Below are 20,966 nucleotides of genomic sequence, written 5' to 3'. Positions count from 1 at the left end.
CAAATTGACGTGTGAACGCTCCTCGGTAGGTGTAACCTTTTGGACTTTGTGGCAGACAACTGTTTGAGTGTGCTTCGTGCTTTTGCTATCCAGATATTCGTGGAAGTAGCACTAAGTTAGCTTTATATTGGAGTAATTTTTTTTCTATATTATCAGTGCAATTAATTCTTTTAAAAGTGTTCACATATATTTGTAAAATTTTCAATAAGTTTTTTAAGGAGTGAATTAGTAAAATTATTTTTTTATTTATGATTTCTTAAGCACCGTGCAAAATGAAAAGTGATAAACTATAATGGGATGGAGAGAGTAATAATTAAATGATAATTATTTAAAGAAAAATAGTACTCTCTTTGTCTCTAATTATTTGTCCACTTTTGAATTGACACACAATGATTGACACAATGAGTATTTTACCCCTATTAATTATGAAGTGAATAAATTAAAAATTTAAGATTTTCAAAAAGTTCTTATCTTTTTAAAAATTAATTAATTGAGGGTATAATAGGTAAAAAAAAAATTTGTTCTTTCTTGATTTGTCAAAATGAATCGGTAAAAAGGAACAAGTAAAAAAGAAAAATTGGACAAGTAATTAGGGACATGGAGTAAATAACAATTTCGAGTCTTTTTAGTGATATACAAAAAGTTGAATCAACTTTTCTAATGCAAATTAATTGATGAATCAAAATACAACATGTAAATGATAAATAAATGCTCCATCCGTTTAAAAAAGAATAACCTTTTTTTTTTTTTAGTTTGTTTAAAAAAAATAACCTCTTTCCTTTTGGTAACATTTTAATTTCAGTTTTCCACGTGACATGTTTAAGGCCACAAGATTAAAGGATAATTTTATACATTTGACATAACTTTAGTTTAGGTTCATAAGATTCAAAAATCTTTTTTATTTTCTTAAACTCCGTGTCAAGTCAAATTAAGACAGTCTTTTTGAAACGGAGGGAGTACATAAAATTGATAAATCAAAATATAACAGGTAACACCTCGGGGCGTAGGTACATGTTGACACCCTTCGTCGGAAAAAAATACTTCATATACAAGTAAAATGATATGCGAAATGATTAAATAACATATTTTGGATACCCTTAACATAATAGATTGTTATAGCTTAATGGTCTTGAAGGTGTGTTTAGACATCTTTAATGAGCTAGTGAAATGGATAAGGACAACACCAACTCCTAAAAAAGAGTTTTATATGATCTGAATATTTAGGACATTGATTCAAATATATGTTGATCTGAATTTCTTTGATTGCTATCTTTATAATTTTCTTTTAAATAAAAGTTGTTCATATCTCTGTTTGTTTGATCGACAATGGCAACTGCAATCAACCATGTTTCATCCCACACCACTGAAATACAAAGGGAAGAGGAAGAACATCTCCCCCGAGCAACTTCCGCGCCCCAACAGGAGGTTGGAAACCAGCAAACTACGACTGATCATGAAATGAAAGCAAAGAAATTGCATGAATTGATGGAGGATGATATTCAATTCATTGACGAGGCCTACGATAATCTCAGAAAATACAAAGCTGAGGTCGTGAAACAACAGGAGCGTGCCAAGGAGATGCTTAAATATCAAGAAATTTCCAAGGTCGAGAAGGTGGTTATGAGGTTGAAAACAGAGATACCCTCAAAGGTGAAAGTTAGGTACTCGGAGCCAACAGATAGAGATGCAAAAAAGAAAGAGATTCTCCCCAATCGCGAAAAGAACAAGCATCTAGCTGGAGTTCATTCTTTCTATAAGAAAGATCTGTTTAAGAACAATGTGATATTCAAAGAATTCAAGGAAAGTTTCAATCTCCTTGATAGTCAACACAAACAATGCCTACTCTGTTTTGCTCTGTTTCCCAAGGATGCAACAATCAAGAAACGGATCGTGATGTACTGGTGGATTGGTGAGGGATTCATTCCATCTGATGTAAACGCAAAGGCTGAAACGGAGAGTGTCTTGAATCAACTCATTTTAAGAAACTTCATCCATCCAGTTTACGATAAGTGCCCTTTTAAGAAAAAAGCTCATAGCTGCAAGTTACAACCTTTGGCTCATGCTGCAGTAACCATGCTGGCTGAGAGTGAAAATTTCATTGATTTTGATGACAAAGGCGACCCTATCAGAGAGCATACTCGTTCTCTAAGATCTTGTCTCGTTCCTCGGAAAGACAACAAGTTGGAGAATGAGGAGTCCAATGGCAAGAACAATTCCAATTCGCAAACAACCTCGTCATATAAACCCATGGCTCATGTGGTGTTTAATTTGAATGAAGCCTTTCTAAGGCTTAAACGCGAATGGTTTACCGAGATGAAGCATGTGAGCATTCTTTACTTGGGAGGGTGGGATAGCACAAGCAAGAAGCATATTGAGGTGGAGGAACCTAAAGATTTAGAAGGCCTAGCTAATATAAAGTATGTTAAATTCTTGAGCTTGCAAGGAATTTCAGGGATAACAGAGATCCCTGAGTCAATTTCAAAGCTCTGGAACCTTAATGTCTTAGATCTCAGAGCTTGCCACAGTCTTGAGGTGATCCCGCGGGGCATTGGTTCACTTCATAATTTGACACACTTGGACTTATCGGAGTGTTACTTACTCAGTAGCATGCCAAAAGGTCTCGGGGCGCTAACAAATCTTGTGGTGCTCAAGGGATTTGAAGTTCAAGATTCAACAGACAAATTACACTCATGCACTCTGGATGATTTGTCGGCCATGAAAAACTTAAGTAAATTAAGTATTCATACGGAAATCGTGGATTTCCCCAGACGGAGTGAGTTGTCCGTGCTTAAGAAATTCAAACAACTCCGCATCCTAACTATAGAATGGGGAGGAAATTTGTTACGGAATCCAGACCCCAGTACTGCGTCCAACGTTCCTAAACCTGAGGGAATTGCAAGAAAATTGCCTACTGGGAAAAAAGCGGATGAGAATGTCTCACATCCAACTGGTTTTCTTCCAAAATTGGAGAAGTTGGACCTGAAATGTTATCCTAGGAGAAGTGCTGCCACTTGGTTAAAACCTGACAATTTGCCAAAGCTGAGTGAACTGTACATTAGAGGAGGGGAACTTCGCGATTTGGGTCAATTCGAGTTTGGAACTGATCCAGAACCTTGGAATAACGTGGAAACACTACGTCTCAAGTACTTGACAGAAATGGAGATGGACTGGACAGAATTTCGAGAATTGTTCCCGAAGGTGGAATGTCTGGAGAAAGTGAAATGCCCAAAGCTCACTATGTTCCCCTGCAATGCCCATGGAGTTTGGAAGGACAAGAGTTAATGTTGTAATATTAGTTCTCTCATAAAAATGTGTCTGTTGCTTGTGTGTTTCTTTACCATTGCATATATTTTTGTTTTTGAAATGAATGATGCATTTCCTTCTCCATCAATGTTATTCCAATGGAAATAGATTTTTTTTGTATCAAAGTAGCACAACTTGGTTTTGTGTTCACAATAATATCAACTTGTTAACAAAATGATCACAATAGTGTAACTTCTGCTGGCCCTTGGGCACGGTTGCTGGAGAATGACTCGTTTATTGATTTCAGCCATTTTGATCTGTCAAAATTCAGTATATAATTTTGTTTAAAAACTTGAGGTCTGGGTCATTATTTAGGTTGTTTCTGAAACATGTGATGATTAGTGTAGGAAGGGGGCCTTGCAGCTGGCACTGGTTGGTAAAAATAATAATAATAATGCTAATAAAGAAATGGCAGTATAAATGAGTGATGACTTCACAAAGCTAAATAACTTTTGATGATGACAACATGAACCAGGTTCACAAATTGATGATGACAACATGAAACAGGTTCATAAGCCTACAATAAAATAGCGGGAAAAGTTATCACAAACACATATGAATTAGGAGAAACATGTTTACAACAGCAAACCAAGTCAAATATGGAAAAGAATAAAGGCAGACGAACCTATGCGGAAGAGGAATGAGACAAGCAAGCCAAGATTATTTTTCTAGGAAAAACTAATTCCTTTCCTTATAGAAGTTGACTAAGGTCTAATTAACCTCTATATAAAGACAACGCCAAAGAGAAAGAAAAATGTCTTTGCAATATCAATATAGAGACATTTATTCCAGCGAGGGTCAAATCATTAAGGAGATCAAGAAAGTGAAAGAAAGAAGTACTAGAGTTGGGATTTCTTTCTGAAGTATAGTATTACATTGATTCATTTTTTGAATCAGTGGTTAGGTGTTGTGTTCTAAGTGAGAAGGAGAGTTTGAGAGAATTGTAACAAGAATCGGGTTTGACTTCTTGGAGAGTAGAGTTTGAGAGAATTGTGACAAGAAGTGGGTTTGGCTTCTTGGAGAGTAGAGTCTTCGATTATAGTTAATCGTTGGAGAGTAGAGGTACTAGAGCTAGTTCCTTTAATTATTGAGTTGTAATCTTGAGTTGTTCTTCAAGTTAATAAAATTGTAGTGTGGTTTTTACTTTCCTTGAGGGAGGAAGGTTTCCACGATAAAATCTGTTTTATTGTGTTGCGTCTTTATGTAGGCAAACTAACAAGAACCTGGTTCTTGAATAGGAGGTAAGGTTTCTTCAGACAGCTGAAGTTGAGGAATAAAGTAGTAAGTGATAGTAATAGTCTTGACTTTGAAGAACAAGACTTGGATGACAGTGAAGCTGAAGAAATTAAGACCTTTTAGAGAAACTCTCAGGATTTTGATTAATTGAGTTTCATAATAAGAGAGACATTTTGTAATACTAACAATAAAAGACGTACTTGTCACAGAGAAATAACACATAAGAGGTCTCTGTACTAAGATAAACAATGATTTAAAAAAAAACTTGGATTGGAACATGTAAATCTGTCGTAAACTTTTTCAAACCACAGAGGATCCTGAGATGTTTTTGATGGGGCCATTGATCAATTGATTTTCTGAATCTGCAAATAGTAAGACGGTACACATTAATTCAAAATTACAAACATGTAGAAACCAAGAATATCTGAAAATTCATGTCAGTACTGTTCTGCATTTAATTGATCTTGCATTTCCAACCCTGCTGTTCAGCCAATGAAATCTAGGCTGATGTCAAGGCCTATGAGTTTTGTGTTGTAGAACTAGAAACTGATAAAAAGAATCCTACTTCCATTGTTGTTATTTTGAAAACAGCCACTTATGGTATCCCATGTCCCCGTGGACAACGTATTATCCAACACAATAAGGTACCTGACTTTCTGCAAACATTTGTCCATTTCTTTTGCAGCCTCTTTCTCACTTAGCTGATTAACTGATCGAGCAAACTCAGCATCTTTGACAATACGGATCAAAATGTCAATCAGCAGTGCTCGTTTATCATCTTCTTGTCGAACATTAATCCATGCGCAAACTTGAAAATGACCAACAGTGGTGCGATCATAGAAGACTTCTTCTCTAACAAAGGTGACATTTTGCTTTGACGTCACAACAACTGAGATAACAGCTAGTCGAGCGGATCCTGTATTAAGCCTCCTTTTGAGTTCTTCAGCCTCAGTATTCCTGTCCTCACCGGTCACTTCCATTTTGTACACTTGAATTGTAGATACTGATGACAATGAATCCGAACTCTGTGCATCAGCATCCACCCCAATCTCAACAGTCTCGCCGAAAGGAGCAGACAGCTTATGATTAACACTCCGAATCTTCTTTATGGCATCAGACAGTTGTAACATACAATACCAAAGAGGGCGTTCCCGTATGATAAATGAGCCGATAGCATGTTTTGCCTCGTGCACTACATCAGTGACCGCCATTTGGAGATCCTCTTCTTCATTGGCCTCCAGCTCAAGAAGTTTGTCGTCAAGTAAAATTTTCAGGCACACTAATTCAGCCTCTGCTATTTTGACTTGATGCCTAACTAAAGCAATTGACTCTGTCTTGTAGCTAAGAATCTCTGTGAGAGCTCTTAAAACAAAATCAATTAGGACCGATGCATTTTTCTTCATCGGGAAGTTTGATCTCATTGATTCCGAGGGATCAGGGCACGCCTTCCTCATCTCTTTCTTCACAAGATTGATTTCATTCAACAGGTCATGTAATTCGTACAGAACGACTTCGTTGATAGCACCGTCATCCTTTGTGCTAACCAGAAGCAAGTGGATCACAGGAGCAGTCTTTCTGGCCACAGCTTCTGTGTGTGCCAAGATATCGTCTTGCATGGCATGATCCATCAGTAAAGCTATCAGAAATTTCAACTCTTCCCTAAGGTTTTGCAATTGAATTTCTGCAGAAGCGTTCAGAATTGATTTGTACCTTAGGAGCTCCTCCACATCATCGAGGAAAGAGCGGAGAAATCCCATGACAACTTCATTTACCATGGTACTATTGCTATCCAGTCGCGATGGTAGATCCTTGAGGCTGTTGATATATGCATCTCTCATCCCTGGCCGAATCAGCTCAATTGTCCACAGTACCTGAGAGAACTTTGCTTTCATCTTTTTCTCCATATCCTCGTCGATTTCATCCTCAAAAAGGCACTGAAATGATAGACATGCCACAGTGCTAGACACTACTTCAATTAGTGCTAATAGATCTTGTATATTCGGATGGTTGATGCAGTTTATGGAGCTGAACCAAACAAAATTTCTCAGAAACCGAAACTTCACCTCAAGTGCCTCAATTTGTTGTAGGGAAACGACAGTCAGACCAGTCTTGTATTTTATCAGATCCATCAGATTCTTTAACAGAGAGTTGACAAGTTCCACCCGACATCCATTGCTCATCGTAGTCTCCAACTGCGAAAGATCGATGTAATATTTTGTGATATCCGGTATGAGTTCCTTGATTTCCTGAACCAAACCAGAAATCAGTTTCTCCAAATTGACGGCTCTATTTTCATCACAAAGTCCATCTCTAACATTTTGGACCGATTTCTGGACACGACTCATGAAGTCATTCATGTCCTCGGCCGACAACTTTGCTACTGATACAAGAAACATCTTCAGAAATCTTAGGTGCATTCTAAGAGTTCTGATTTGATCCTTGGCATTAGCATTCAATTCACTGTAATCTTCTAGCCAATCCAAACGCTTCAAGGTATCTTCGATGCTGGCATTTTGACTCATTTCTTAGTCACTGGGAATTGGGATATGTACTAACTTCTCTTGCTTTTGCTCTTTGTTTTCTTTTTACTAAATTCCTCCTCACAAGTCACTGGCCATAATTGTTTTGTCCGGGTAGGTTAGATCTAGGGTGTGTTTGGTATGAAGGCGGAGAATGTTTTCCAATTTTCTCTTGTTGGGTTCTCCAGTAACATGTGTATTTGGAAGTTTGTAATGACATTTTTTAGAAAGGAATATGGAGATATGTGATTTATTAATTGGAAAAAGTTTAAAATATGCCATCAAACTTTGACAAAAGCTCATTTATGTCATCTGTTAAAAATATCGCTTCATTCTTGTTTGAGAAAATGCTCATCCATGCCATTATTCTTTTACTCCGATTTTGCAAAACCATTTTTTTCCTCAACAAGACCACAAACAACTTTTAATACTTTTCAATTGGGGTTTTGGATCATCTGTACTCTTCAATGCTTCATGTGTTCTTGAGGATGAATAAGCAAGAAGAGTACAGTTGATCTAAAATCCCAATGGAAAAGTGTTAAAAGTTGTTTGGGGTCTTGTTGAGGTAAAAAATGATTTTGCAAAACCGGAATTAAAAGATAATGACATGAATAAAGCTTTTTTAAAAAAAATTTATTGCATATTTGAATCTTTTCCCTTTATTAATTAAAATATTTGTTTATGAACTATGATTTGCTCATTTGGTTAAAAAAATGTATTAGAGTTGGACCACTATAGCTAATAAACCCAATTTTTTATCTATCCAACATTTAGAGAGAGAATTAACTAAAGTAAGAGAGAGAGAAAGCGTAGTGTTAACGAATTCATTGAGAGATCTGTGATGGAATACACCTCTGTTGATGACGCCTTGAATCATCTGGTCCGCCTCCAGAGCACCAGTGGCCTGACTTTGTCGACGAAATCCCATCTCCAGGAGCTTAAACTGGAGCTGGAATTCCTGAGAACTTTTCTCAGCTGCCTGGATTACAGCAACTTGGAAGATCTCTTAAAAGAGATTGAAAAGGTGTCCAGAAATGCAGGCAGACGCCTACAATCCATTCGTTCCAAACAGATCGAAGACATAGCCAAAGATGTGAATAATTTGGCTCCAATAATAAAAAAGGAAATAGCAACTCTCAAGCCAAAGATCATTGATGCAGTCTCTGAGTCTACTGCTCCTATGCTGGTGATAGAATTTATCGACTCTCTTGTTGAGAATCTGATCAGCTATCAGAGTCAATCCTCTCTTCCTGCAGGGAAAGAACTCAGAGAACTTGAAACTAAGCTAAGGTTTTTGAGAAACTTTCTCAAATTTGCAGCTACACGATGTACCGAGCATGAGAAGCTCAAACATCTCTTTACTCATGCTGAAGAGGTAGCTCTTGAAGCTGCATGTTTTTCTTTCATGTGTTCTTCGGACATGATCAAGCTTGCTCAACTACAGCGAAAAATCAGGCCTGACAAACCGGAGATCAGAGAGGTTTATGTGGGTGTTGTCCAAGCATTGAAGCCGCTAGCAACTGAGACTCAAATTTCAGATGTGGATCTAGCAAGCTTCATACAGACTCTCCAAGATCATGTGAAAGAGGTACTAAGAAACCCGCCAAAATGGATGGCTTCGTTGAAGGCCGATATCGAAGCTCTCTGTGAGGATCTCACGTTCCTCAGCTCCTATGTTAAGGACCCTCCAATGGGGTTCAATGAGAATGGGAAGTGGAACGACCTGATAAATGTTTCACTTAAAGATCTTCAAGGAAAACTGGGGAACTGGAGTTCTTTTGATGTAAATCCCCTGAGGCACTATACTGAACTTTCGAAATTGAAAGGCCAGTTGACCCGTATTGAAGATGTGGCTATTAAAGTTGGTTGTGCCATCTTTTCATACTTTTATGTGGATGACATTCAGCCTGTGGAAGTAAAAATTGCAGTTGATGATTTAGTCGAAAAGATAAAGCAGATTAAGGAAGAGGTCCAAGTTCCTTTGTTCACACTGCCTGATGTTAATGTCTCAAGGTTAGATGACCTGGGGTTTATCAGATCTCTCTTAAGAAACCTGACGGAGCTACTCGACAGGCAGGCAGGTCCAATCACTTCCCTGAAGCATCAAGTTCAGGTAATATTTGACAACCTAGAGCCCCTAAGTGTTTTTCTGACCAATCATGAAGAGAGGCGCCATAAGAATGAGGCACTGAAAACATTTGCAACTGATATACTATTTGTTGCACACCGAGCTGAATATGTCATTGACTCGTTATTAGTCAGAGATGGACCTGTATGGTACCATTTGCTCTGTGTTTCTGATATCACTGGAGAGATGAAGAGAATCAGGAGGGAGGTTGAGGGGTTTAAAGAAGAGAAAATCTCTGATGCCAAGACAGAGAACTTAGGTGCAGAGGAAGACAGAGACACACCAACGACAGTAGATTCTAAGCCAACAGATGTGGCCAATGAACTGGTCGTGGGATTAGAGGATGATATAGACTATTTGAGACAGCAGCTGACTAGAGGATCAAAGGCGTTGAGTGTTATAGCTATTGTTGGCATTGGTGGAGTTGGAAAGACAACTCTAGCTAATATAGTCTACAATGATCCCAGCATTATCAGCCACTTTGATATTCGTGTATTTCTTCATATATCCCAAAAATATGAGAGTCGGCAATTACTAATTCAGATTTTACGTGATATCACCGGACAGAATGACACATTTGATAAAAGGAGCTTTTCTGATTTGTCTGAAATGCTAGGCAGGCTTCTAAAACGGAAGAGGTTCCTCATTTTGATGGACGATGTATGGGATGTTGAAGCATGGCATGGTTTGAGTGCATCCGTTTCTGATGATAACTATGGAAGTAAGATTCTCTTGACAACTAGATCAGATAGTGTGGCTAAGAATATTGATGTTGGACGTGGAGAACTCCTCATACATCATGTTCAATGTCTTACATCAAATAAAGCCTTGGAATTATTGGCAAAGAAGATATTTCAAGAAGAACATGTTCCTCCACAACTCAGAACAGTCGCGATGAAAATAGCCGAAGAAATGCATGGCCTACCTCTTGACATAGTTATGAGTGCTCATGTGCTTGCTAAAGAGAAAACAGTTAAGTTTTGGGAACAAGTGCTGGAAAAACTCCATCATGGTGAGAATCAAAATGCTTCCAGCGTTATAAATCTCCAGCATAGTAAGAATCAAAAGGCTTCCAGAGTTATTGGAGTGAGTTACGAGTATTTACCAGATTGTCTGAGGCCATGCTTTCTCTATTTTGGAGCATTACCACCGGAGGCTGAAATTCCAACATCCAAGTTGATCAGGTTGTGGATTGCAGAAGGATTTATACAACAAACTGAAGGAAATAGCTTAGAGGATGTGGCAATGGAATACCTAATGCTCCTAATGGATAGATGTCTTGTTTCGGTGGATAGAAAGAGCTCAAGCGCTCGGGAGAAATCATGTTACGTCCATCATCTGATACATGATTTTTGTTTAGCTAAAGGCAAACTCGAAAATTTTTATCAGCTGATGGGAAGTTATAGCGGAGTCTCAACTCCCCTGGATGGTTTTAAGTGCGAGCATCGCCGGCTGTTTATTTCTTCTTTTTGGGACGATCACAATTCACCAAGAGTTTCTGGACCACTTGTCCGAAGCCTGGTGCTAAATGGCGGTACTTCAAAATTTTCCATGTTTGCTTGTGAGAACTTTAAACTTGTTAGAGTTTTGGATTTAGCATGTATAAATGTCGGCAAAACTTTTCCTGCTGGTCTAGAAAAGATGACTCTGTTGAGGTACTTGGCAATCAGAGGAGAAATGACCGATATCCCGTCTTCAATTGGCAGCCTCCAGCAATTGGAAACTTTTGTTACAATAGGATTAAGTGGAGAAATTGCAATACCTGATGCTATTTGGAGTCTGACAAATTTGAGGCATTTGCATATAACTGATCGTGCTTCTTTTGGCGCCCCTGACAACAGAAGAAAATTTTCAGACAAGTTGCCAAATCTGAGAACAATGTCGACCCCTTTTCTGAGTTATGGGGATGATTCGGATGAGATAGTTAGAAAGTTAGCAAGTCTTAAGAAACTGAAATGCATCATTTTGGAATCATGGGACACTTATACCAAAAAGAACATGTTTCCCAGACTGGACTTTCTACATCAACTTGTCTCTCTCAAGCTGTTTTACTATGGTAGAGTACGAAAGACATGTGAGTTCAATTTCCCTTCGAACCTCAGAAAGTTGACCCTATCACGGTTTTGTCTGCCATGGGATCAAATATCAATTATTGGGGAACTTCCCAATCTTGAGGTCCTGAAATTACTGACTAAAGCCTTTGAGGGTAGTCTATGGGAGGTACGAGATGTTCAGTTTCTCACTCTTAAGTTGTTGATATTAGATACACTAGACCTGGAGGAATGGCACTTTTCCGATAAGGCGTTGCCCTTCCTTGAGCGACTGGAGTTGCAGAAATGTAAGAAACTAAAGAAGATCCCATTTAGTATTGGTGACATTCCAACACTAAAGGAGATTGAGGTGAAATGGTGCAACCAATCCATTGAAGAGTTAGCCCTGAACATTCAGAATGAACAAGAAGAAAATGGAAATAACTTGTTCAAGGTCATCATCCATAAGACAGATGACAGCTTTGCCACTGCAAACTAAAAGAAAATGCCTAGTTTATTTTGAGCATCCCGAAAGAAAAAAAATTGAGCTTGTGTTTAGGCCTGTAATGATCAATACTTCTCCCTATCTTGTTGTTAGTTGCTATATTTTAGGACTGCAGCCTTTTATTTATTTACCGCAGTAAATTAGCTTTAGTTTTCCTCAAATAACTTCTTTACCTAGTCTCTAGGAGTTTGTTTATCTTCAGCAGATGTGTTGCTGATTTTTAGGACCATGAATTTAGTTCTTTATTATAAGGTTGAGTCTTAAGCAGTGGAAAAAAAAATGACTGCATTTTTCAAATAAAGTTATCTCTTCTTTCTTGTTCTTTATTGCTTTATAGTTCTTATCTTTCATTATTCATAAGTTCTCCTTTGTTCTTTTTCTGGGTTTCCACCTTAATTAACTACACTTTTTACAATTCAATATAATAATTCAAGCTTAATCAACGTCATCTCATTACTTGAATCATCTTAATGCTACTATTTAACAACTACAAACTAGCTACATCCACTACCTCGGAATTTATGCAGTTGTACGCTTTACCAATCGCAACCACCTTAATGCTACACTTCAACCGCTACAAACCAGCTCCACCAACCCTTGCTTATCCAAAACTTTATTTCCACCCTAGCCAACAAGATTTAGGAAGGGGATAAAATTTAATTTCGCAACTTTATCAAAGTTCACCAATTTTTAATTGATAGCTCCCACTAAATAATCTATTTTCTCTTTGTCTATTTCTAGCATGAATTACTGTGAATTATTATTTGTAATTGCAATTGGCCCCCTCTCTATATATATAGTGAGAGGGGGGCCATAATTAAGAGAAAATGAATGAAAAGGTTGGGTATATTTTATTAGGAAAATAAATTCTTGATTGATTACATATACATTGACATTTCAAAAGTTAATATTGCAATAAAGATCGGAAGATGAAGCAATTCAAGATTGACATTAAATAAGCATAATTAAGTACTAAAGACGTGATACAAAGTTCAAGAAATAGTAAATGTATAAGTACCCCCTAAACTATGACTCAAATTTCAAAGACGCACCTAAACTTAACTAGAGTCCTATTACCCCTCTAAACTAATTTAAAATGGAATAAATACACTACAAACACTAACATGTCATAGAGAGTGTGCACACTCTCTTGAAGACAAGTGATGAGTGCACAAATTCGACACATGTCATTTTTTTATTGGTAACTTTATAATTAGTTAGTACACATATTTATTGATAATAAAACTTATATATATATATATAATTATTTTTGTTTCTTTCTTTGTAAAATATTTATTTTAATTTCTTTTCACTTTAAATTTTTTTCATCTAATTTATTATCTTTTCACTTTTAATTATTTTAATAAATTGTGTGTATTTTAAAAAAACAATTTATAAGTGTCCTTTAATTTTAATGTTTTAATATTTTAATGTTTTATTTGATTTTGTTCACTCATTTTGATATCCCTTCAAAATTAACTTATTTTAAATACAAGACATTTGAAATACAATCAAAACGAAAGACAAAGAAAATAAACTCAATAGACAAATAAAAGAGAAAAAACAATGAATGTAAGTAAAAAAAATAGTTTCGATACAAGGTAAAAAATGTGTATTAACTTAATTTAAATATAAGATAAAAAAAAAAGGGAAAATGCATAAGTACCCCCCCAACCTATGCCTGAAATCTCAGAGACACACCTAACCTTTACTAAGGTCCTATTACCCCCCCCCCCCCCGAACTTATTTTATATATAATTTTCTACCCCTTTTCGGCCTACATGGCACTATCTTGTGGGCCCAGCGCGTGTTGACAATTTTTTCAAGGATAGTGCCATGTAGGCCGAAAAAGGGTAGAAAATTATATATAAAATAAGTTCGGGGGGTAATAGGACCTTATTAAAGGTTAGGTGTGTCTCAGGGATTTTGGGCATAGGTTGGGGGGGTACTTATGCATTTTCCCTAAAAAAAATGAGAAAATATTTTTTAATTTTTCTTAAAAAATAATTCCTAATTAAAAAATATTTACACACATGGCGTGCAAGTGTGTACAAACACAACCAACTTGGGTGGTTGAAGGTGCCACATCAGCACAAAAGGTGCACAAAAATACGAATAAAATGAGTTAGGTGGTAATATGATCTTAGTTAAGTTTAGGTGTCTCTCAGATTTCGGTCATAGTCTAGGGGTGTACTTATGCATTATCCCATAGTAAATGCATATTATTAGGTCCATGGGAATTCAAAATACATGTTTCACGAAGTGTAAGGAGAAGCTTAAACAGTCAAGTTACTCATATACTAATGAGAGTCCGCAACCTAAATAAGTCATAAAAAGATAAAAGTGACCAAAATAAATCACTATTATAGTAAGTAACTAAACTAGGCTTAGTGTAAGAAAAAAAATCACTTTATCCAATATTTCAAACGTTTTTCGTTATTCTCATAACGTGTCTATTTTAATATAAAACAGAACTATTTTTTACACCTTATAAAATGGAACTATTTTTTACACTTTGTAAAGTGAAAGTTTTTCTTACACTTTATAAAGTGGAAGAAAAAATTATGTTTTACAAAGAGGAATCTTTTTCACGTTTTGCTTAAATTGTATTTATGAAACTTTTTCATCTTTGTTGCTTGCTAGAAAATGACTTCTACTTCAGTTGCTCCAAAATATGCCACGTTTTTAGATGGACATAATACCCAGGGGGTGGACCCACCCTTACCAAGGGGCATCAAGCGGAAAATTACATTGTAAATAAAAGTCAAATTTTGATTTAATAAATTCCTTTAGGTCGTGTGTGACACCCCTAAATGACAATTTATTTAGTTAAGTAGAAGAGTGTATTTAAGACTATCAATAGTTTGAGGATGAAACTAATAATTCATAGTGTTTTCAATACTTTTGTCTTATTCAATTGATCTAAATCTAGCTTTGCACCAGTTGACCCTACTAATTCATGCTTAACTAATATCTACATAAAATAATATATAAACTCTCTTGTAACTAATCACTACATTACTAATATTTGCATAACTCTTACCAACTATCAAACAAAACCTTGATGGTGTATGTGATTTGAACTTGTCCATGACCAAGGCGGAGTTAGGGTACCCAAGGGTTTCATCCGAACCCTTCTTTAAAAAAATTACATTGTGTATATATATAAAGTCAAAATAACTTTGATGTATTTATAGTGGGAAAATGCATAAGTACCCCCCCCCCTCCAACCTATACCCGAAATCTCAGAGACACACCTAATCTTTACTAAGGTCTTATTACCCCTGAACTTATTTTATATGTAATATTCTACCCCTTTTTGGCCTACGTGGCACTATCTTGTGGGCCCAACGCATGTTGACATTTTTTTCAAGGATAGTGCCACGTAGGCCGAAAAGGGGTAGAATATTATAGATAAATTAAGTTCGGGGGTAATAGGACCTTAGTAAAGATTAGGTGTGTCTCTGGGATTTCGGGCATAGGCTGGGGGGTACTTATGCATTTTCCCTATTTATAGTTGATATTGAATTCCTTGACTTGTTCATATGTTTACTTCTTTATATATTGAATCGCTTAATGAAAATTCGGACTCCGCCATTAGTTTTAACGTATTTCATGTCTTGTTTTCTAATGAAGTTAATCTCTTTTCTTTTCTTTTTTGTGAATAGAGAAACATTTCCCAGAAAACACCATCCTCTAAACTTCCATTGAAACTTTTCATCTTCATCCTCCTCCCCATCTGCACCCCAAACAGAGAGAAAAAGATCACGAACGACAGTTGGAGATGAATCAAGGGAGTGGGAAGATTAAGATGGAACAGAAACAAGTGGAAATAGTTAAGCATATGATGAGATGCAAAGATTACAAGCATGCTTGTTCTCAAACCCAGTCTAATTCTACGCCAGATGCAGCATCGTGTGCTCTCCAAGTCCAAGATCAACAAAAAGAGGAGCACGAAAACCATATAAGACATGATCTAAATTATGAGATCAAGGAAGATCATGTTTGCATTGTTTGTGGTATCAAGAATAGCTCTTTCCGATGTAAAGATTGTCAGTTATGGATCCATGATGAATGTAAAGTTTTACCCGAAAAATACAAGCACTACAACCACAAAGATCACATCCTCTCTCTGTTTTTCCTTCCTGAAGAATATCGAATCAGAAAACTCTGCTGCGATATTTGCCACAAACAATTGCAGTATGTCTTTTGGGTTTATTATTGTCTCCCCTGTAGATTCTTTGTACACATCAAATGCGCGGATAAAAAGATGTAAGTTTAATTTCCCCTGTCCTTACTAGATCTCTGTCAATTGTCCATTTCTAGCTTACAAGGTAAATCCTTCACTTGGCTTTCAGGACTACTGAAGAAAGCGTGGAATATTACACCAAGTTCAACATGGTCCAGCTGCCGGTAGCTAATGCAGCGGTGAAACTCACTAGCCGATTTCTCAAGCAAAATGGCCTCCTAACTATTCCAGGACCATCGCAGATAGTAAATTTTCACAACGACCATCATTTATTACTTCTCTCATCCAAAATAAAAGCGGATGATGAGTTAGTTTGTGATGGTTGTATTGAGCCCATTGTTGACGAGTACTATTATAGTTGTCAACAATGCAGCTATTTTCTTCATGATACTTGTTCCCAATTACCCAATGGTCTCGAGTTATCGAAACACCCAAGTCATGATGATCAACTTCACATAAATCATCCCAAGTACTTCTTTTCAGTGGTGAAATGCAGTGAATGTCAATCGGAGACTAATGGTTGGTCTTTTGAATGTAGAGATCAATCTCATCAATTCCTCCTGGATATGAAATGTACCTTCATTCCTACTTATATTAATCATAAAGCACATACGCATCCCCTTACTCGAAATCCAAATACCATAAAAATAGATTCTGATTGCAATGCTTGTGGCAAATCTCTCTCTGGTTCTACATCATACTGTTGTAGTGATTGTCACTTCTACCTAGGGATCGATTGTGCTCTATTGCCCCCGAAAATCATCCACAATTGGGATGAACATTCACTTCTCCTCATGTATCCCCCTTTTCCTAAAAATCCAGATGATTTCTTATGTGAGCTATGCGAAGAGTATGTACATCCCAAGCATTGGGTCTATCATTGTAAGAAGTGTGATCAATCATTTCATCCTCATTGCATCTCGCGACTCTCTGAGAATCGCAATATCAAGTTTGGTGGTACAATTGAGATTGCGAAGCACCATCTAAAATTGGTGGAAAGAGGTAAGTATGGGTCGCGGTGTGAGTGTGATGGTTGTAATAATAAATCACTGGATAAGGAGAACGCGTTGCAGTGCACAAAATGTGATGTGCACATTTGCCGTAAATGTGCTCTCAACAATCTGGAGGATGTAACCACTATATCTCCTTGCAACGGAATTCCTATATAACTTATACATTGTCTGTGCACTAAACTTAAACGCAATCGTATTCTATCATTAACGATTCAAGTTTGTATTCTCTGTCTCTGTTAGATTGAATTATTCTGTTGTCTCTGTTACATCCTACATGCACTATGATGATATAGATTTGCTGTAGTATATAATTAATTACCATTTACAACTAATTATGACATGGGGATTAATAATTGACCGTTGTTCAAGCATATTCAACACTATTCTTTCTTTCAATTTGTTTATATTATTACTTTTTGTCTTAACCCCTTAAAGTTGGCACAAAATTTTACTTAGACACCTTAACTGCACAATGTTCATATTAGACACCTCGTGTAGGGTACCGTTATGTCATTTTGACACTTTTTGCTTACATGACTTAGTGAATGTAATACACTCATTGACCGTGCGTGAAAAACCTATTTTGTTGACTTTTAAATTTTTTCTTCTTCTTCTTTCCCATTTTCAGCCACCATTTTTGAAACTTAAACATCCAATGGTGAATACAATTAGTTACTGTAAACTGATGAAAAATGTTGGAAATTGTTTAAGAAATTTAGGGATAGACTCATTTCAAGATTTACTTATTAATTTAATTCATGAGATTCTTTCTTAAAAGAATTTAATATTTACATATGAGTAAATTTAATTGTTTGTGAATTCTAAACCTACTAATTAGGGATAAAAAGGAAATAAAAAGATAGTTGAAGAAAACACTAATAAAGGAGCATGGATAGGTACGCGCGGATGGGGTATTTCTTTAAATGGACAGGGGACTGTGGGGGTGGGGGTCCTGGGGATTTTGTTGATTTAAATTATTTTTTATTATTTGGGCAAAAATTCGTATATTCATTGGTTACTTTTTAGTTTTACTCAAAATTTATTGTTTAAGAATTGTTTTTGACACAAATGACAAACGTCATCGTGTAGTTTGTCACTTTACACGTCATTCGCGAAAGTAACACACACCTCATATATTTTTATTGATTGAAAATAGAGCGTCAAAATGATACAACGGTACCCTACATGAGGTGTCTAAGATGAACATTGCTCAGTTAAGGTGTCTAACTGAAACTTCATACCAACTTTAAGGGGCCACCGATGAGTTAGACCTTACTTTTTTAGTCTGTTTCAAAAAGTATGTTTCTTTTCTTTTTAACAACTTTTTAATTCAAATTATTTTCGATATGACATGTTTAAGATCATAAGATTAAACATCATTTTAATACATTCTACGTAATTTTAGTTTACGTGGCATCCGAACATCTTTCATGCGCCTCAACTACGTGAAGTCATAGAGTGTGCCACGTAAGCCAAAAGGTGTACAAAATTTATATAAAAAAAAAACGAGTTCGAGGGGGTAATAAGACCTTAGTTTAGTTAAGGTGTGTCTCTGAGATTTCGGTCATAATCTGTACTTGTGCCTTATCCCTTAATTATGTCTTGAATTTTTCCCTTGTATATTTTAGGAAACTATAGTTCTTATTAGCTTAGGAGACCCTTTGTCCTAATAGATTTGAAAAACGAAAATATTGACCTTTTAGGATTGGAAAAACCTTTTCCTTGTAGGTTTGAGACTAGGGGTGGGCATGGTATGGTATATACCGAATTACCATTCCATAGCAAATTTTTCAATACCGTGGTTTCGATATTATGGTATATGGTATACATTGTAATTTTTTTTGGTATTCGGTATGGTAATTGGTATTTAGAAATAATATACCGAAATACCGAATATCATACCGAAGTATATAGTTACATAAATAACATGTGTGTGTGTGTGTGTATATATATATATATATATATATATATATATATATACTAAGAAATATGCAACCTAGTATTAGTATAAACTAAATGTTTAGAAGTTGAAACTTTTACTACTCTATTTTGATTGAAATTTAATTGATTAACAAAATGAGTTGTTTGTACTTTATTTTGAATGTATATTTCTACACGTGGAATGGTACAATTGAGACATTTCTTTAATTGTCGAAGTCATAATACTTTATTATGCGAGTATATATTAGTCAAAGTTGAACAAACTATGGTTACTGATTTACCACACCGTAGAATACCGAAACCGAACTTCAAAATATCGAACCATACTGAATTAAATCGGTATGCTAATGGTATAATGTTTTAAGAACCTAATATCCAAATTACGGTATCGAAACTTCAAAATATTGTACCGTACCATACCATGCACACCCTTATTTGAGAATACTTGGAATGTATATATATGGTATGTAGTTGGGGATTCTAAAGCATTGTTAAACTTGCTTTCTTTCTTTCATAGTGAAAAACTCTCTTTGCTTTTGCTGGGAGCAGTAGACCTAGACGAACCTCATTAAATCCTTGTGGTTTTAATCTTCTCTATTTTCTTTGTTTGTGATTGTGTGCTAGTTAATATGTGATATTTCTTCAACAATTGGTATCAGAGCATAGTTAGGGTTTCTAAACATTATCAAGGGTTAAGATGTCTCCATCATCTTCAACAAAGTATGAAATAGATAAGTTCGATGAAGGGTTTAATTTCAGTCTATAAAAGATTAAAATGAGATTGTCTTTGGTGTTACAAGAATTATGAAAGGAAATTGAGGAGGATATTTTAAAAGAGTTGAAAGAATCAAATTAAGCATGCCTAAAGAAGAGGACTTTGAGTGTGATATTCATGAGCATTCCGGATAACGTTCTTCAGGAAATTTCTTAAGAGAAATTTGCAGCAACAACATGGAAGAAGTTAGAATATTTGTACTCTAAGAAACCGTTGACAAACCGCCTCTACTTGAAAAAGAGGTTATAAAGTCTTTGTATGAATGAAGGTGCACCAGTCAAAAATCACCTTTATGAGTTTAATTCAATTATAATGAACTTGAAGAATGTAGATATCAAAATTGAAAGTGAAGATCAGGTCTTAATCGTGTTGTGTTCTTTACCACCGTCTTATGATACTTTTGTTGATACATTTCTATATGAGAAAGATAGTATCTCACTTGATGATGTTAGTAATGCATTAAGATCTAAAGAGTTGAAGAAGAGCTTTTCGGATAGTGGAGCTGAGGGTGAAGTTCTTGTGATTAAGGGAAGAACACAATTTAAGGACTTTAATAGAAAAAGGTTCAACGTCAGATCGAAGTCTAGAGCAAGGAAGCAGAAGTTTTAAGAGTGCAGGGAGTAGGGGAATTAAAAGAGATTGTCCTAAACTAAAGGAGAAAAGAGGAAAGCAAAAAGTTGATTACTCAGCAAATATTGTTGACATTGGAAATAATTAATGACAATGCCTATGTAGGGAAAGTTTGTGCTATGAGTTTTGATCATAGACACAATTTTTGAGTTCTTGATTCTAACACAACTTTTCACATGTGTCCACATAAGAATTTGTTTGCAACTTACAAACAGACGAGTGAGACTGTCTACCTATGTGATGATAATTCATTAGAAGATTGGTAATATCAAATTGAGAATTTTTTATGACATTACCAGAACTATTGAGTGTTGGCATGTTCTTCGAATAAAGAGAAATTTGATTTCTCTTTCAATTTTGAATGATCAAGGGTGTAAGTTTCACACAAAGAATGGAACACTTAAAGTATGTAAAGGCTCCATGATACTCACGAAGTATAAGCTTCATTTTAGACTGTATTATCTACAAGCCAGTGTAGTTAAAAGGGAAGCAATTATAGCTTCTGGGAAGAGTGGTCTGAATCAGTCTCAATTGTGGCACTTGTGACTTGGTCATATGAGTGACAAAGGATTGTCTTTATTGAACAAGAAGAATTTGTTGGATGGTTGTAAAAATTAAGTTTTAAATCTTTGTGAGC

At 35.9% G+C, this 20,966-nt stretch overlaps 4 protein-coding genes across 4 annotated transcripts; 3 read left to right on the top strand and 1 right to left on the bottom strand.

Annotated features, from left to right (window-relative positions):
- Positions 1 to 1,326: 1,326 nt before the first annotated feature.
- Positions 1,327 to 3,282, top strand: LOC125806905 (disease resistance RPP13-like protein 4). The gene has a single exon (XM_049486662.1). It carries the CDS (start codon positions 1,327 to 1,329, stop codon positions 3,280 to 3,282), a length of 1,956 nt encoding a protein of 651 aa, XP_049342619.1.
- A 1,796-nt stretch (positions 3,283 to 5,078) lies between these two features.
- LOC125806904 (putative late blight resistance protein homolog R1B-23) lies at positions 5,079 to 7,061 on the bottom strand. The gene has a single exon (XM_049486661.1). The coding sequence runs from the start codon at positions 7,059 to 7,061 to the stop codon at positions 5,079 to 5,081; it is 1,983 nt and encodes a 660-aa protein (XP_049342618.1).
- An 838-nt stretch (positions 7,062 to 7,899) lies between these two features.
- Positions 7,900 to 11,715, top strand: LOC125806903 (putative late blight resistance protein homolog R1A-3). Its single transcript, XM_049486659.1, has one exon. The coding sequence runs from the start codon at positions 7,900 to 7,902 to the stop codon at positions 11,713 to 11,715; it is 3,816 nt and encodes a 1,271-aa protein (XP_049342616.1).
- A 3,790-nt stretch (positions 11,716 to 15,505) lies between these two features.
- On the top strand, positions 15,506 to 17,139 carry LOC125806902 (uncharacterized). Its single transcript, XM_049486658.1, has 2 exons — positions 15,506 to 15,993; positions 16,080 to 17,139. The coding sequence occupies exons 1-2, from the start codon at positions 15,506 to 15,508 to the stop codon at positions 17,137 to 17,139; spliced, it is 1,548 nt and encodes a 515-aa protein (XP_049342615.1).
- The last annotated feature ends 3,827 nt before the right edge of the window (positions 17,140 to 20,966 follow it).

The sequence above is a fragment of the Solanum verrucosum genome, unplaced genomic scaffold (genome assembly GCF_900185275.1).
Source record: "Solanum verrucosum unplaced genomic scaffold, falcon-dt-bn FXZP01000196.1, whole genome shotgun sequence".
NCBI classification, from domain to species: Eukaryota; Viridiplantae; Streptophyta; class Magnoliopsida; order Solanales; family Solanaceae; genus Solanum; species Solanum verrucosum.
Note: the sequence above shows the minus strand (reverse complement) of the source record. Positions and strands in the feature narration are given on the sequence as shown.

Bases quoted from the DNA above. Each gene is read 5' to 3' on its own strand.
- LOC125806905 (XM_049486662.1), top strand. From the start codon at position 1,327: ATGGCAACTGCAATCAACCATGTTTCATCCCACACCACTGAAATACAA.
- LOC125806904 (XM_049486661.1), bottom strand. From the start codon at position 7,061: ATGAGTCAAAATGCCAGCATCGAAGATACCTTGAAGCGTTTGGATTGG.
- LOC125806903 (XM_049486659.1), top strand. From the start codon at position 7,900: ATGGAATACACCTCTGTTGATGACGCCTTGAATCATCTGGTCCGCCTC.
- LOC125806902 (XM_049486658.1), top strand. From the start codon at position 15,506: ATGAATCAAGGGAGTGGGAAGATTAAGATGGAACAGAAACAAGTGGAA. The intron at 15,994-16,079 runs GTAAGTTTAATT...CTTGGCTTTCAG, and splicing joins AAATGCGCGGATAAAAAGAT to GACTACTGAAGAAAGCGTGG.